We start from the raw sequence: 18,229 nt of genomic DNA on the forward strand, positions 1-18,229 counted from the left end.
ACACACATAAACCATCAAATGAACAGACTTTTATAAGAACCAGTTGAACACTGATGTGCTCAATGTAAAACACTGATGAATGGAAAACAATTCTCCATTCATCATAATGACTTTGACCTTTTTTTTGTTCAGTGTTACACTTACTACAGACAGTACATACATATGTGTAAAATATTTTAGATATATTTATATTTAATATTTTCCCCACGAAAACAATGCACAGAGTGTACAATGTACATCCCAACCAACAAAAAGTTGCACATACAGTGGTCTACATACAAAAAAACAGAAGAATTTACTGTATACAGTTACAGTAAAAATCTATGCTGCATCCTGTCTTCTGTTACGGTCTGTTCCACAGAACCTCATCCACATCACAAGCAATGTTTTCCCTGGCCAAGCAGCGGGGGAAATATCGCGAAATATCGCTCAGCATGTCGAATCCAGCCATGAAAAGCATCAACTGCTTTATCTCCACATGCGTCTTCCATAGCTTGGAGAAGGTGGATATGCGTTTGTGGATTTCGGTCATACACTTTCCATCTCCAGGCAGAAAATAATTCCTCCATAGCTTTGGTCAACCAAAGTGCCTCAGATCTCATCAGAGTTTACGATCCTTGGCCTTCCTCGTCCTTGTCCTCCCCTCGTCCTCCTCCTCTTACTCTCACTCCTCTGGCTGTTTCTAATGTTGTCATCCATTGCTCCAAAACAGAAGAGCTCACTTGTTGCCCTTTTATGCTAAAGCTCTAATTCCTAATTGTAACACTGTGTGACAGGAGTTTTCCCATGTGACGAGTCAGTGTATATAGTAGGGCAATTAGACTTTAGGACTTTAGAATTTTTAATGACAGTGTTTTTCTTGTGAAAACAAAATTTTCTTCATGAAAATTGTGCAGAGAATTGTGTGTAGTGTTTTGAAAAAGGTGTGTTTTAGAACTGCAATTTGAGTGTAAAGCAAGAATTGTGCTTGTAGTTTAGCAGAATTAGTTCAGGGGGTTGGTGCATGAGTTACATGTTGTGGTCATTGTGTGTCAAGTACCAGGATTTGTGTGTAAACAATCAAGATAAACTGTAACAGCTTCAAGTAGCAGCAGGAATTGTCAAACCTTCTAGAACTTATGGGGTCTTCTGTAAAAAGTTTTAAAAAATCACAAAATACTAATTTGCTCAGAGGGCTTCACAGTCTGTACAGTCTCTTATCACCTACCTCATCTATGTCATGTTCCAGGACTGTAGTTACGGTTGGGACATCTCCGAATAACTCAGTGAAATCATCTTCCACCGACAATATGTCAGGTGTTTGAGCGGGAGTTAAATGTGGCAAATTATCTGCAATTTAATTCAATTCATTTTATTTTATATAGCCCAAAATCACAAATTACAAATTTGCCTCAGAGGGCTTTACAGTCTGTACACATGCAACATCCTCTGTCCCGAAACCCTCACATCGGCACAGGAAAAACTCCCCAAAATATGAAAAACCCTTCAATGGGGAAAAAAGGGAAGAAACCTTAGGGAGAACGTCAGAGGAGGGATCCCTCTCCCGGGATGGACAGACTGCAATGGATGTCATGTGTACAGAATCAACAATGTAAAAGATGTACAATACATTCAATTTCTCTAACAAAAATGATACAAGTAATTGCAAGTAGCAGAACAAGTGTACGGCAGGACCACTGCAGGGACAACCACCATCAGATAGAACCACCATCCACAGAGGTTTCTGTGGGGAGGGAGAGCAGAAAGATGTTGGTTTTTGATGACAGTAATATGAAACATATTTAAAGTAATTATGATGGCAGCAGCAGGTGTCAGCAGAGCCATGCCAGGAGTCAGAACCGGGGTCCGCACGAAACTATGATCCACAGAGACCTGCTAGGCGAGAAAGTACAAAGAACTCCCAGAAAGAAGCTAAATTAGTGATGTACATTAATAAAACATGGATGATTGTGGAAGGAGAGAGTGAGAGTGTGAGAGTGAGAGAGGGGCTCGGTGTGTCCTAAGAAGTCCCCCGGCAGTCTAAGCCTAGAGCAGCTTAACTAAGGGCTGGTCCAGGCTAACCTGAGCCAGCCCTAACTATAAGCAATATCAAAGAGGAACGTTTTAAGCTTTATCTTAAATGAGCTGACCGAGTCTGCCCCCCGGACTGAAAGTGGAAGCTGGTTCCACAAAAGAGGAGCTTGATAACTGAAGGCTCTGGATCCCATCCTACTTTTTAAAACTCTATTATTTTCAGAGGTGGAAAGTAACGAATTACATTTACTTGCGTTACTGTAATTGAGTACTATTTTTGTGTACTTCTACTTTTTAAAGTATTTTTTTAAATCTGTAATTTTAATTTTACTAAGTATTTTTTGTTTGAAGTATTGTACTTCGCTACATTTTAAATCATATCCGTTACTGAGTAAAAAAAATGCAAAGAAAAAAAAATCGTTACATTACTGCACAGATTGAGTGATGAGCGGGAGAACGAACGCGCTAATTAAGAATGATGGAGACGGACAAAACAGACGCAAACCCAGCTGAAATCGAATGAATATGAAATGAAATACGAAGCGTAGCCGCTAAACCGGAAGTACGTAGATTTTCACAGTAAGAATCGACGCAACCGTCTGTAATGACAATAAAGAGGAGAAATGTTCATTAACGGATATAAATAAATAATCCTGGTCTGACGGGATGTGTTAGCAGCAGCAGGTCACTACACTCGCTGCTTTTGGCTCTGATATTTATTGTCCACGTATTGTTTTGCTTCAGTGAGCAGAGCAAAAACAGTTTAAGGAGATCGTCTCCGGTTACGAATGTAACCATAGATCCCTGAAGGAAACGAGTGATCCCTTGATCACGTTGGTGCATACGTTCCGACGTCAGCGAACCGTCCGTCGGACCGGCAGCGCCACCCCCCCGTTTGTAAAGGTCTTCTTCAATTAAAAACAACTAGATTCAGATTTATTTTCCCTTGTCTTTTTTTAACTACACTAGAATCCCGCAACTCAGTAACTTTTTCTCTGAGTAGATGTTTTTAATGAGCTACTTTTTACTTGAGTACATTTTTAGACTGGTAACTTTACTTGTACTTCAGTAAAATCTTACTGTAACAGTACTTTTACTTGAGTACAAAATTTTGTTACTCTTTCAACCTCTGGTTATTTTAAGCAACAAGAGAGCGGATTGTGCAAGCAGTCTTTTTTTCCCCCTTATGCCACTGATAACATAATAGCATAGTAATACAAGTACGCGGTTTCAAATAACAAAACGTTTTATTCATCTGAATAGTTAGACATTAGAATCAATGTGAAATAAATATATATATATATATATATATATATATATATATATATATATATATATATATATATATATGAATCAAACAAAAAATAAATAATGGCCGCCATGTGTGGACGTTCTATACTCCGCCGTAACACATTAACCCTTTCTGGACGTGCCACCCTCACATGCTGCTTCCTGAGTATACCTCAATGTAGTACAGAAGAAAACAAGTACACAAGTTACCCAACTTATATGTGGTAATGGAGAGCGGGAGAAAGCTTCTAAAAGAGATTACAGTTAAAATATATATATATATATATATATATTGATTAAGAATGGATTCTGAATTCAACGACCCAGAGAAGGTATAGGGTTGGTATTCCCACATCTGGAAACGGGAAAGTGTGTGTGCGTACTTTGAGCTGCTAACATGAATGGTGTAGGAGCTATTATTTAGTTATATATTCTTTAAATATATTTTTCTTGATTGTTTGGGTAGCGGGATCACTAATTGGGTAATGCGGTGGGCACCTGGAGGTTACTTAAGGGGATAGCCAGGTGGGACCAGCATGCACCAGGGTGACAAATAAGTTTTTACCAGTTACCAGTTAAACAGTTACCAGTTAAACAGTTACCAGTTACAGTTACAGGTAAAGCAGTGAAACAGGTGAAACAGTTAACAGTTAGGCAGTGCATAGGAAAGCAGCTCACTTTATGTTATGTTTTTTGGTGATATTTTGGTTAAAAATAAACAACAAGCAACAAGAAAACACCGCCTGGACAACACTCTTTTTTCTGAGTTAAAGACGTCAAACTAGGTGCATCAGTGGCCTTTGATCAAGGATACGTAGGACAAATGGCCACTACATAAAGTAAAAACTTCACCCTTGAACGAGGAAGACGGATCCCCCTTCATTGGACGGGTTGGATTGTTTTGGAAACGGATGGTTGATCTGCACGGATTGTTTCCATTCATCACTCTTTTGGAGTAATCATCAGCTGGAAAACTACGTTGACCAATCAACAACGGCGCTGAGACATCGACGAGTAAAACGGGTATGTGATAAGACTGCTGTAAAGGAAAACGGCCGAACGAGTGGAGTTCAAAAGTCTGTACTCACAGCGATCCAAAAATGTTTGAAGTTTCAGAAGCCACGATACGGCGCACATAAGTATTGCGCAACGGCGCGCATCGGCCACGGCGACTTTCATTGATTAAAACCTGACGTGTGCGTTTGTTTGATGAAATGGACTTGACTGTAAAATAACCACGTTTTGATGCTTTTCTTGCACTCTGCCTGCATGCTAAACAAGAACAAACATTCAAGATGTCTGACGTACGAACGGCAAACGACGTTGAGACGATGGCAGCAAAAAGAGAAAGTAAATTAACTCCTAAAGGCTTGGCCTTCCACATGGAAATGTATCAGCGGAAAAGGAGTAAAAGATGTAAACAAGCCAAGGAGTGTATGGGCAATTTGCGTGTATTAATGGCATCAAGTGAAAATCTTAAATCAGTGAATGCTGAGCTTACTAAGTTCATTAAGTGTTGCCAAGAAGCAAACGACATGCATGGCTCTTTTGTAAACTTACCTTTACCCGAAGATGAGGTGAAAAGACAAAGTCAGTACTTCAAAGAAAAAATGACACTGTTTAATGATTTTACTGAAAAGGTGAAGGACTGGCTGTCTGAAATGGGTCAACCATATTTGCAGCCAAATAAAGACACTCATGACAGCGAAAGTGTCGTAGATGAAATAGAGCCAGAGGATAGCGCTTCTAATGTGTCAATTAAAAAGGCGAACTCTCAACTATCACAGAGTTCATCAACCTTGTCTGCACGCAATAAAGCTAAAGTTGACAAGGCGGCTTTGGTAGAGCGTGTTTCTGCTCTGAAAAGGAAACATCTCATAGAAACACAGGAGGAAAAGTTGAGGAAAGAAAAGGAACAATTGGAACTTGAGGCAGAATTGGCAGTGGCAAATGCAAAGCTGCATATTTTGGAAGTCAGTTCATCTCAGTATGGCTCAAAGTGTTCAGACGGAATGAACTCTTATTTTGAAAGGCAAAAAAAGCAAACCAGCCAGTTGAACCCTCATGCTGACACCTTCGATCCAGTTAAAAGGGATGAAAGATATGTTATTGATGACCAAGATTTCATAACTCAACCACCAGTTGTTAGGCCTAAGCAGAGGGCAACAACACATAATTATGAGATGCTATTAAAGACTGAGGCTCCAGTTCAAGTAACACAAAATGTAAGTGAGAATCAGGCAGGATTAGTGCAACCTCAAAGACAAGCTCTGACTGAGAGCTATCAGAGTGACATAGTAAATGTTATGCAGAGACAAAATGAAATCAGTGCTCTGCTGGACCAACAAAATCTATGCTCTGTCCTTCCTGTCAGACATATTCCTGTGTTCGATGGAGACCCTCTTCAATACAAGTCTTTCATCAGAGCTTTTGAAAATGGAGTGGAGGCAAAGACGACTAATTGGAGTGACTGTTTACACTTTCTCGAACAATACACCTGTGGGCAGCCAAGAGACCTGGTGTGCAGTTGTCAACATCTACCTTCAGATCAGGGATACCACAGAGCCAAAAATCTTCTAGCAGAGCACTTTGGAAACGAATACAAAATTGCATCTGCGTATATGGAAAAGATTTTAAGCTGGACACCTGTTAAAGGTGAAGATCTTAAAGGATTACAGTCATTCTCCATGTTTCTTCGAGGATGCTCAAATCTTACCGAGCAAATTATGCATATGAAAGAACTAGACCTACCATCTAGCATGAGGAGCATCATTTTGAAACTTCCATATAAACTAAGGGAAGGATGGAGAAATGTTGCTTGTAATCTGCAAGAGACAACTGGCCGGAGAGCCATGTTTAAGGATCTTGTTGCCTTCATTGAAAAGCAAGTCAGGATTGCCTCTGATCCACTGTTTGGCAACATCCAGGACCTACAATCCATCAACTCGAAGGTCGGAAATGTTAGTCACTTGAGGCAAAAAAAACGGGGAAGCAGCTTTGCCACAAATGTTACTGAAGTAGGAGGCATCACTCAATATACACAAAACAAGACCAAGTCATCCGGTATTCAAAAATGTATGTTTTGTTTACAAAGTTGGCATTCTTTGGATATATGCTCACAGTTTAAGGTGAAAGATCATCGAGATAAAATTAACTTTATCAAGCAACAGGGTTTGTGTTTTGGGTGCCTGAAAGTGGGTCATATGAGCAAAGACTGCAGGAGTCGCTTGGATTGCAACGTGTGTCACAAAAGGCACCCAGGAGTCCTTCATCTAGAGCGGCCAGAAAAGGGAGCAACCTCGCAACAAAGCCAGGCACCTGTGAGCGCTCCAAGTGTTTCAAATGCAATGTCTCAGACTTCTTGCCATATTGGGGCAGGTTGCGAAGATAATTCCACCTTTTCCATTGTTGCAGTTAAAGTCAAGAGCAAAAGGGATAGTAAATTGGTGCAGACATATGCCTTTCTGGATCCAGGAAGTTCCGGCACATTCTGTACAGAGAGCTTGGCAAGAAAATTGAACCTGAGGGGTAAAAAGACAAGTATTCTGTTGAGAACAATGAATCAGAAGAAGATTGTTAAAGCACATATTCTGTCAGGTCTTGAAGTGTCTGGTATGGGTACAGAGGACTTCATTGAGTTACCTGATGTGTTAACTCAAAAGACCATGCCTGTGTCTACACTCAATGTTCCGCGACAGGAGGATCTTGTACATTGGTCTTATCTGAAGGATGTTAAGCTACACGATATTGATGAAAGTGTTGAGCTACTAATTGGTACAGATGCTCCAAAGGTGATGGAGCCTTGGCAGCTGATTAACAGTCAGGACGAAGAACCTTATGCTGTAAGAACCAGAGTTGGTTGGGTCATTAATGGTCCACTTCGAGGCAGAAGCCGGTGTAAGACTGGCCGCAGTGCTGTAACAGCCAACCGAATCACTGTGGAACATCTGCAAGGAATGTTGGTTGAACAATATAACCATGACTTTAACGAGAGATCATCAGAGGAACAGATGGAAATGTCTAGAGAAGACCTACAGTTCATGAAAATTATGAACAACACAACAGTGTTAACTGGAAACCACTACTGCATGGACTTACCATTCAAAAGGGAAAATGCTGTTCTGCCCAACAATCGCTGTGTCGCAGAGCAGCGCCTTCGAACTCTGGAAAGAAAATTTGTCAAAAATGTCCCGTTTAAGGAAGAATACACTGCTTTTCTAACAAACATGATAACTCAAGGATATGCTGAGAGAGTACCTGCTAATCAACTTAATCGACAGGATGGAAAGGTGTGGTATATCCCTCATCATGGAGTATATCATCCCAGAAAAGGCAAACTGAGAGTTGTTTGCGATTGTGGAGCAACAAATAAAGGAACATCACTGAACTGCCAGCTCTTGCAGGGCCCTGATCTTACTAACAAGCTCATAGGAGTCCTCATTCGTTTTAGGCAAGAGCCCGTAGCCGTAATGGCTGACATCCAAGCGATGTTTCATCAAGTTCATGTCTCAGATAAACACATCGACTTTCTCCGCTTCCTCTGGTGGCCTGATGGTGACATTACTCAAGCTCCACAGGAATATAGGATGAAGGTACATCTATTTGGCGCGGTTTCCTCACCAAGTTGTGCAAATTATGCTTTGAGGAAAACTGCAGATGATAATGTGCAACATTTCCCGCAGGAAGTGATAGAAACAGTCAAAAGTAACTTCTATGTGGATGACTGCCTGAAATCCATGGCATCAGAAGAGGAGGCACTACAACTGAGCAAGGATTTAAATGCTCTCTGTCATAAAGGAGGCTTTAATCTTTCAGGGTGGATTAGCAACAGCCGGACAGTGCTGCAATCCATCGCTGTGGATAAAAGATCAAAGGAAATAGTGGAATTGGACCTAGATATGGACAAACTTCCAATGGAGCGAGTCCTAGGACTGCAGTGGTGCATTGAAACAGACAAGTTCAAGTTCAGGACAACATTACGAGAGCAACCAAGAACCAGAAGAGGCATTTTGTCGGTGGTCAGCTCACTTTACGACCCGTTGGGATTTCTGGCCCCATTCAGTATGCCAGCCAAGCTGCTGCTGCAGGAACTTTGTAGGAGAAACTTTGGGTGGGATGATGCTATTCCCCACTTCTTCTCTAAGCAATGGTCTAATTGGCTTGAGGACCTACAAAGGGTGTCTAAGTTCCAGGCTGATCGATGTATTAAACCCAGAGACTTTGGAGAACCTGTTACAGCACAACTTCACCACTTCTCCGATGCCAGTCAGGTTGGATATGGATCTGTGTCTTATGTGAGATTGGAAAAGGATCATAAAGTACACGTTGCATTTCTAGTGGGAAAGGCCAGAGTTGCTCCACTAAAACAGACTACAATCCCTCGACTGGAGCTCACAGCTGCCGTTCTTGCTGTTCGTGTTGATAAGATGTTGCGGAAGGAGTTGCAACTTAAACTTGAAAAGTCAATCTTCTGGACAGACAGTACAACAGTCCTTAAATATATCTCCAGTGAAACCAGGCGATTCCATACTTTTGTGGCAAACAGAACCTCTTTCATCAGAGATACAGTAGATGTGGAACAATGGAGATATGTGAGTTCCAAGGAGAATCCGGCAGATGAAGCATCAAGAGGCATGGGAGCTGAGGATTTCCTGAAAGGCAGGAGATGGATAAATGGACCTCAGTTTCTACACATGCCAAAGGAGAAGTGGCCTAAACTGGTCGATAACCTTAACGTTATTGCTGCAGATGACCCAGAGGTCAAAAGGGACTTGATAGTGAATACTATTGTTAATGATTTGCAAAATGCCACTAGCCACCTGATCAATTACTTTTCATCTTGGATCAAACTGAATACATCTGTGGCTTGGATTTTGAAGGTCAAGGAAATTCTCAAGTCATTGGGACAGAAGAGAAAGGAATTTTGGGCTTCTACAATACTCCGGAAGGATCATTTGGAGATACAGAAGCAAGAAGTGGAAAGGAGAGTTCAGAACTTTAAAGCCACACTCAAAGGACAAAGCCTAACACCTGAAGATCTTGCCAAGGCGGAAGAGTCAATTATTCAATTTGTACAAAGCCAGCGGTTCAAAGAGGAAATTGCCTCCCTGAAGGGGCACGTAAACGTCCCCAAAGAAAGTTTACTGTACAAACTGGACCCAATAATGGACGCTGAAATCCTCAGAGTTGGTGGTCGGTTGAGTAAAGCAGCGCTGACAGCAGAGTCAAAGCATCCAATAATATTGTCCAAAGACCTGCACGTATCCACACTGATTTTACGCCATATCCATCATCAGTTGGGACATGCAGGAAGAAATCACATGTTGTCTAGGTTACAGCAAAAGTACTGGATCATAAATGCAAACTCAGCTGCCCGGAAAGTCATTTCCGATTGTGTTGTTTGTAGACGCAACAGAGGAAAACTTGGTGAGCAGAAGATGGCAGATTTGCCGGAAGAGAGAGTGTTGCCTGACAAAGCTCCTTTTACAAATATTGGAGTTGACTATTTTGGGCCCATCAATGTTAAAAGGGGAAGAAGTCTTCTTAAAAGATATGGAGTGCTTTTCACCTGTCTTACCAGCCGTGCCGTGCACTTGGAAGTAGCCCATACACTGGATACAGACTCCTGTATAAATGCAATAAGGAGATTCATTTGTAGACGAGGTCCAGTCTCCACCATCAAATCTGACAACGGCACAAACTTTGTTGGCACCAACCGAGAGTTAAAGCAAAGTCTTGCTGCACTGAATCATGGTAAAATTCAAAACGCTTTGGTCCAGGATGGCATTAAGTGGAACTTTAATACTCCAGCAGCTTCCCATCAAGGCGGAATCTGGGAGCGCCTGATTCGCTCAGTGAAAAGTGTTCTCACCTCAGTACTTCGACAGCAAATTCTGGATGATGAAGGTCTCCAGACCATTTTTTGTGAAGTAGAAGCAATTCTTAATGACAGACCCATTACAAGGGTCTCTGATGACCCAGATGACCTCGAAGCTCTGACACCAAACCACCTTCTAATATTAAAGGGCAAACCAGTCATGCCACCAGGACTATTTGATAAAGCAGATCTCTATGTCAGGAAAAGATGGAAGCAAATACAGTACATGGCTGAACTCTTCTGGAAACGGTGGATCTTGGAGTACCTACCCATGTTGCAGGAGAGACAAAAATGGACAAGACCAAGAAGAAGTCTCATTCCGGGAGACATTGTCCTTGTTGCGGATGCCACAGCTCCAAGAGGATCTTGGATGATGGGGAAAGTTTTGGATACGAGACCAGATGCAAAGGGTCTGGTGCGCTCTGTGCGGCTACAAACAAAGACCAGCATTCTGGAGAGGCCAGTGACCAAGCTTTGTCTGCTATTGGAAGCAGCCGTTAGCACTATGGACTGACTCTTTCTCTATCTTTCTCTACCTTCTCTATCTCTATCTATTCTCCTTATAGGTGCAACAAGATTCATCTAGGTTAATGCATGGAAAGATTAATTGTGGATGTCATTATTTGTTTATGGAAATAGCTCCGTTTGAGTATATGGATAAATTGTGATAATATTCCCAATTAGGGGCCGGAATGTAGGAGCTATTATTTAGTTATATATTCTTTAAATATATTTTTCTTGATTGTTTGGGTAGCGGGATCACTAATTGGGTAATGCGGTGGGCACCTGGAGGTTACTTAAGGGCATAGCCAGGTGGGACCAGCATGCACCAGGGTGACAAATAAGTTTTTACCAGTTACCAGTTAAACAGTTACCAGTTAAACAGTTACCAGTTACAGTTACAGGTAAAGCAGTGAAACAGGTGAAACAGTTAACAGTTAGGCAGTGCATAGGAAAGCAGCTCACTTTATGTTATGTTTTTTGGTGATATTTTGGTTAAAAATAAACAACAAGCAACAAGAAAACACCGCCTGGACAACACTCTTTTTTCTGAGTTAAAGACGTCAAACTAGGTGCATCAGTGGCCTTTGATCAAGGATACGTAGGACAAATGGCCACTACAAATGGCTCTACATAGAAAAGTCCTTCAGGCGAATCCGTCAATAAAAAAATGGCTGGGTATACACTGAATTGCAGGACTGGCCTTTAGCTCCAGACTATGAACAAAGGGCAAAGAGAACTACATAGGTGCTAAAAGAGACATTTATTCAGACTTCTTGACATTTGATTGGACATATAAACTCTGATGAGAAGCACCTAATATCTACAGAAAAAGACAAAACAAAGTAAACAGAACAAAATGGGAAACTATGTTGTAAACAGATAAAGATGTCATTGGAACTGTAAAAACTACCAGACAGTTTTTCACACTGGCCCTGAACGCACCACTACAGAGAGAGAGATTCAGTGAGCAGGGGGATGTGATCCAGGGCGGTCCTGTCTGTCACAGCTTATGTCACTTCCACCACCTGCCTCAGCTCCTCTATTAGTGGAGCCAACTCCTTCTCCAGACTCATGATCAGACCTGAGGACACACATAGTGGAACTGCATTACTTCACAGCTCAGAGAGAGACATGAGCAAAATGTCTCAGCGTACCACCGCAGCAAACGTATTAACAATTTTGACACCATGAACTAGCACCACCATGCTGGTATTTTGTTAAAGTGGAAAGGCTCAACGAGCAGCTCAATAAACAGCATGGTGTCAGTTATGTTGGCTGGAGAACTTTTCACCTCTACTTTTTTGGTATGCTAAGAGATTCCACCTGGCATTTCACAAGAACAGATACTGATGCACCAAATACAGCACATTACACCAAGCTATTCAAATATTATTCACATCAGAGGGAAGGGTTTTAACTATATAATTAAAAACAACACCATAGAAAAATTAACAAACTACTGCAGTTGCTTTAACAACTAAAAAACAGTTCACTTACCAGGTGCTATTGACTATTTACACACAGTTCATCCTGAACGAAATACTACGATCTGCTAGGTAGCTTTCTTTTTGACAGAACACGTTAATGCAGACATACTTATGACCTTGGTACTACTGGCAAAGAATACACCCAACATGTCAAACTGAAGATCTGATTGGTTGAAGACTAACTATATGGTCCCCCATATACTTTAATAGCAAAGTCACCCTAGAGGACCTCAGGCCTCTCATACGTGGAGACACTAGCTGTGTCACAAACGTCGCTAGGTTGCATCCTTAAGGACGCATTCGTTGACCGCATACGTCACTTCTGCTGCGACGTGCCTGTCCCATTCCCTCCGAATGCGGTTGAGGGACGCAACCATCCAGGAGCAGATTTGGAGCACACATTGAATCTATCCTCAGCATGACCATGACGATGGTAACCGATGTCGTGTTTTTAGATACATACAATATTAGTTATTAGTGAAAAGTCACCGTAATGACTTAACTTTTTCACACTTTGGAGCAGGGGTGTCAAACTAATTTTAGGTCCAGGCCAGATACACTGGTACTGATGGTCCGACGGGACGGGCAGCCGGACACCGGAACTGAACTTGCTTGGCTCTTTTCGATTTTTGGTGTGGTTATATATTATAAACTTTAAAATTAGTTATTTTGTATGGCGCCAGGAGGAAGCATAAAGCTGAAGGAGAACAACATGTGTGGTGATATTCAGCTACTGTAGCATGGGCATATTCTGTAAAATGTTACACTTAAAATAGCTTGTATCCTATGCAAGAAAAAATACCCCAGATACAAGTTAATAAATGTGTTTGCTGTTGTGGTTTTTATTGACAACATTGATGGAATCTCCTCTGCTTTAAGAAGGCAATATTACTTGAATATTACTACAATATTACTTACCTGAAGGGAACGAGACGCTGCGTAAAAACGCTGTGGGAACGCCTCTGCGTGACCGCGTCATGAAGCACGTGTGAAATTTAACCAATGGCGAGCTGGTACTTTATAGGCGGGGACGCCGGACCAAGGCGCTATAAAGGGACCCGAAGGGCAGGACCATTCATCTCTGAAAGACCGAATCGAGTGCCACAGGCAGGCCGGGAGTATGGCAGAACGTTTACGCAGCGTCTCATTCCCTTCAGGGAATGAAGGTTACATACGTAACAGAAAGACGTTTCCTCTCAGGGAACTAGAGCTGCGTAAAAAAGCTGTGGGAACCCAATACCCACTCTGCTATATGAGCAAGTGACTGTCGTGTGAAGTTTTAAAAACGCACACTCAGACGAGCACCTGTGCTCCAGGTGTAGCGTTAAGGCCAAGGTGGTAAAACCTCACGAACGTGTGGGGAGAGGACCAGCCTGCCGCCATGCAAACGTCGTGTAGCGATACTCTTCCCGACAACAGGGCTTTAGAAGCCGCCATACCCCTAGTAGAATGAGCTCGATTTCCCTGAGAGGAACTCGAGCTGAGAGGCCTTGTTTGGCAGAGAGCTTTTTACCTGTGTTGGCGTTGCTGCTGGCAATGAAACTGATGACCAGTGGCAAACGATTGAACTGCACGATCTGTTGAACACACACGTTAGGGATTATTATTATAGGTTCATCTAAAAACAGTGTGGATGGAAAATGAAACTGATGTCCAATTAACCCATTTAAAAATGTTAAACAATGTTTCCACCTAGCTTTCAGGCTAACCATCGACTTGCACCAAAGGAAGAGGACACATGACTCATGTATCAAAGTCATAAGTTGTGTCCACCTACTCAGCACCTACTTAGAAGGAGTTGACTTCTTTTCAAAGTACTTCATGGCGTGCCCTTTGAACCAGTACTACTCAGGTCTTTTCTGGTAGACTAAAAGCTTTGATGAGGCAGCTTTTTTGTCACTGCACGCCATCGTATTAATAACACTTTATTGTTTTTCAACTAGTCTATTTTATTGTATTAATCAAATAAATTTATCAATTTGAAGGTTATGAGGTGATTATGTAATGTTGGAATTTGGCCAACGTTTTTTGCAGTGTAAAATGTAAACCAGGAGCAATTTATTGATTAGGTTTTGAACTATTTGAGTATTCTGTGTATCTGCACTTGGTTGAGTCTGTTGAAACACACATGCTCTCTACATGAACCCTGATTGTCTGACATGTTACCTGGTAGGTGTCGTAGTAGCAGATGATGCTCTTGTTCTTGGAGAGGCCCAGCTTGCTGCCCTGATCAGTGGCCAGAGCAAAAGTGGACAAGAAGCCAGGTCTTAGAGCTTGGACTGGGGCGTGGTCATTGGCAACTGCAAGGACACCGAAACAACGTAATGTCACAACGGCAACCTCCACACAGGCAACGGTCACGCCATACGTTTGTGTGTCGAACCAATTTGCAGAATGTATTGGACCTTATTTCCTTTTACTCTGATCTGCTTACAACACTGCAGCTACTTTTCTATTTAGTTGGTGTGCAAGTGCAAACAGGGGTGGTCGTACCCTTCTACAGACAAGGAAGAGGTCAGTGAGACTGATCCTTAAACATACATATAATTACATTAAGGATGGGTGCGTTAACCTAGCAATCCATTAACAGCGACAATTATATTATCATGCGTCAACATTTATATTTTTTGCATTGGGAGGGGCTTAACACTGCTGAACACATCAACTGAGGAAAATGGAGAAAGGTACTGTACTTTTAAATGGACATATTTATAACCACTGCAAACCGTAAGTATCTTATCACCGGAGTACTACGAGCCTGAAGTACCACTTGAAGGCGTTACACAGCATTGATGCAGCCTACTAGCTACCCAAACATCCAGTGCAGCAAGACATGGGCAGACCACGTAGGATGCAGTGTGCAGGAAAATTGTCGACAAACCAACGCAAGAAGAATGAAGCGCACTTAAAATGAAGTCGGTGGAATGGATAAAAAAAAGTGGACGTTAAAAGTTAATATTGTCCTTGTCTAACTGCTCAATCTGCATCGCTGGAAGTTCCTTTGACTGAGATTTAAAGGAAAACCACAGTCTTTAAAGACTTTACCCCACTCTAACAGGGACCCTTACTACTGAACATATACTGCTTCGGGTACCAGTTCATGCGATTAATTCCTGTTAATCACAGAAAAGTCATGCCTAGCACTAATAATAATCACACACACACACACACACCCTTACCAGTTATTGTTTTAGCTTCTTTTACCAGCCATTTAAGAGCTGAAAACACTGCAATCTGGTATAAATTTTCAAACTAAACAAGTAGTTAAGTTTAGAAAAGAGATCATATTATGATATTGTTCCTTTATTCGCCACCCGTTAAATCAAGCAGAAATTAAAAATCTTTCCTACAAAGACAGAGGACATTGCATGTGTAGATAGTTAGGCCCTTTGATTTATTAATAATGAAATGAATTTGTGAAAAGTGGATAAAGGAGAGAAAATGATACAGTACATTTTCCCCAATAACAAGTCCGGGACCAAAGGCTTTTGAAAAGTGTTCTTACCTTTAATAACAGGGACACCGTCCCTGTCAGTCACTACGATAGCATGAAGACCTTCAACACTAAAGTAGAGCACATAGTACACTTAATGCAAATAACCATCATCATACACAATACGTACGCCATTACAACTTATCATACACACCTTTGCAGCTGTTTGTAAAGGTATCTCTTTAAATCCTGCAAAGATAAAATGAAAAAGAAAACGTTTGACAAGGTTCTTCAAGAGCAGCATCACCCCCCTGCTGACAGACACACAGGAGGATGCTGAAGCTAACGGGTGGTGTGGCCCAGAAGTTAGCACGCACCTCGACCTTCTCTCCTAAAGTTGCATTTTGAATGTCCTACACATAGCCGAGGACGTGAACGCAGCACACAAACAAGCCGACAAGCTAACGTTAATTCTTCAAGTTTAAGCAACAACTCGGTTTTTCACCTCGAGCTGTATGTTGCTGACACGTTGTTTACATCACATGCATGCAACTCTTTGTTTCGACATAACGTCTGTTTGTATTTTTTATCAGGGACTTGACAGCTATACTCACATCAGCCATGTTAGCCGGGGTTTAGTTGTGTTTTCGTGTCCAGGCTGCGCTGCGGGGAGAAAACGGTCTATAATGTTATGATATGAGGGTCCTTTGAAGTAAATAAAATCATGCTAACAGGTTAGCTAACCAACGAGATAATAGGTGATATGTCGCTGTCAAAGTATACGGACCTGAACGACTAAAGTAATTTGAATGAAAGGAAATCGTTTGGCATACCTTCTTTGAATACTTTTGAATTGACTCAGTATCTAAATAGCTGGCTCTGTTACACACTAAATAAAAAACGGCCACAGAAGAAAATCACATGATGGGCTTGTTTCGTTTCCGGCTCATAGAGAAGTGTTAAAGGAAATCACTACTGCGCAACCCTTTTGCTGCGCAGCATAGCACTCCTGACTAGAAGGTGTTGTTCCCATAGGCTCTTTCTCAATATGCGTTCTTGTGTGGACTTTTGTTCTCGTGGATTGGTGAAACGTCATCAGTCGCAGCCCGAGTACTGTTCCAATTCTAAAGTCCGCATCTGGCCGAGAACGGTCGTAATACCCGGATGTGACTCGACCCGCCCATTTTACCGGACATGCATCGGAGCAGGCTCGTCTCTTCTTGTGAGAGCCAAATATCCCAGAATGCATTTCACCTCAGCAACAGGCAACAAAATGAACACAACTGTATGTCGAAAATTATAAATACTACTATATTTAAGTACCGGAATGTAATTTTAGAACTTTTTCAGACGCGAATCTAAAGCCCTTCTCAATACCTGAGACGGCGAGAACGGACTTGCGTTCCCGCGAGAATAGACTCGGGAGTCCTGACTCACAGGTTCGGGAGAACGGAGAACGGACATTTCCGCAATTGGAACAGCAGCTGACTTGATGACGTCACCACGTCAGCTGGTGTTGCTAATACGTTTTAATTCAGTTTTTGACTTAAGTATTTTACTATTAACACGCTTTTGTTTCATTTTTTATTTAAAATTAGAAATGGTATATATAATATTGAGCACCAGATACATATAATCTGTCATAAAAAAATTAACTTTATCATCTGAGGAGGAGGAGGTTGGATATAACAAAAAACAAACAGTCAATATTTTAATTCACACACAGCTACCGTCTGTCTTGTTACTCAAAGGCTGATAATCAGTGTAGTGGTCCTCGTACACAAGCTGCTGACCACACATCAAAGATCTTACAGAGGACTATACAATAATTCATATGTGGAATTTTTTTATTTATTGTTATTACAATTCAGAGCTACAGAGTTTCTTTGAAGCTGAAGTTCTGCTGCCAGTTTAGAGTCTCGAGGACGGTCTCCTCATGTCCTTTGATTAAAACATCGTTAGTTTTAATGCACAATGATGGACAATACACAAGCTGCACTCTGCGGTTACAGACAATACATTAGTTACATTTAAACATGTAACAAGTTATGAATCTATACTCTGTCTTCAAACAGACGTAACCGGTGAACAACATCAGTCTCTGACACCACATTAAAACGTATGAAGACTCGTTATATATACAGTTAAATCTCATGTATAACCGCTACGGAGACGTTAAAACCGGCGGAGCATTTCACAGATGACTCGCCGAAAACAGGCTGCTTTCTGTGGGCTGAGATGCGCTGACCGCCCGGTGCTGGAGGGTCTGACGGTCCGTTAACTACACCTCACATCTCCATCCACGGAGCAGATTGTAACAACAAAAGTTGCTTAAACAACTTACTTCAGTCATAAAATTACATTACGTTACTTAAATAAAGTAGTATTTATAAACTTCGACATAAAGTTGTTCATTCCCCCCTGTCGTTGTTGCCTCTTGCTGAGGTGAAATACATTCTGGGATATTTAGCTCTCACAAGAACAGACGAGCCTGCTCCGATGCATGCCCGGTAAAATGGGCGGGGCGAGTCACATCGTCTGGGGCTCAATGCCAGACAGAGTGTACTGTCCCCGCTGAAAAGGACCACCTTCCTGGGCGTGATCTGGGATTCAACCACAATGCCG

General features: G+C 41.7%; 1 protein-coding gene across 4 annotated transcripts; it reads right to left on the reverse strand.

The window, feature by feature from the left end:
- Nucleotides 1-1,679: 1,679 nt before the first annotated feature.
- Nucleotides 1,680-17,037, reverse strand: lamtor3 (late endosomal/lysosomal adaptor, MAPK and MTOR activator 3). 4 transcript variants are annotated; one of them, XM_062557259.1, is made up of 7 exons: nucleotides 16,438-16,728; nucleotides 16,219-16,267; nucleotides 15,819-15,853; nucleotides 15,677-15,735; nucleotides 14,338-14,471; nucleotides 13,685-13,748; nucleotides 1,680-1,723 (listed from the first exon to the last, which is right to left on the reverse strand). In XM_062557259.1, exons 2-7 carry the CDS (start codon nucleotides 16,225-16,227, stop codon nucleotides 1,695-1,697), a joined length of 330 nt encoding a protein of 109 aa, XP_062413243.1. In that variant the 5' UTR covers nucleotides 16,228-16,267; nucleotides 16,438-16,728; the 3' UTR covers nucleotides 1,680-1,694. The 4 variants fall into 4 exon arrangements, with proteins under 4 accessions (XP_062413243.1, XP_062413242.1, XP_037343201.1 ...); XM_062557258.1 differs by lacking the exons at nucleotides 1,680-1,723; nucleotides 16,438-16,728 and adding exons at nucleotides 11,426-11,765; nucleotides 16,982-17,037; XM_037487304.2 differs by lacking the exon at nucleotides 1,680-1,723 and adding an exon at nucleotides 11,426-11,765 and having other exon boundaries at nucleotides 16,219-16,262; nucleotides 16,438-16,727.
- Nucleotides 17,038-18,229: the final 1,192 nt, after the last annotated feature.

Source organism: Pungitius pungitius, chromosome 14, assembly GCF_949316345.1.
Source record: "Pungitius pungitius chromosome 14, fPunPun2.1, whole genome shotgun sequence".
In the NCBI taxonomy this organism is placed as follows: domain Eukaryota; kingdom Metazoa; phylum Chordata; class Actinopteri; order Perciformes; family Gasterosteidae; genus Pungitius; species Pungitius pungitius.

Bases quoted from the DNA above. Each gene is read 5' to 3' on its own strand.
- lamtor3 (XM_062557258.1), bottom strand. The intron at 15,736-15,818 runs GTGTGTATGATA...GCTCTACTTTAG, and splicing joins CTTTACAAACAGCTGCAAAG to TGTTGAAGGTCTTCATGCTA. The intron at 14,472-15,676 runs GTAAGAACACTT...GTGTCCTTGCAG, and splicing joins CGGTGTCCCTGTTATTAAAG to TTGCCAATGACCACGCCCCA.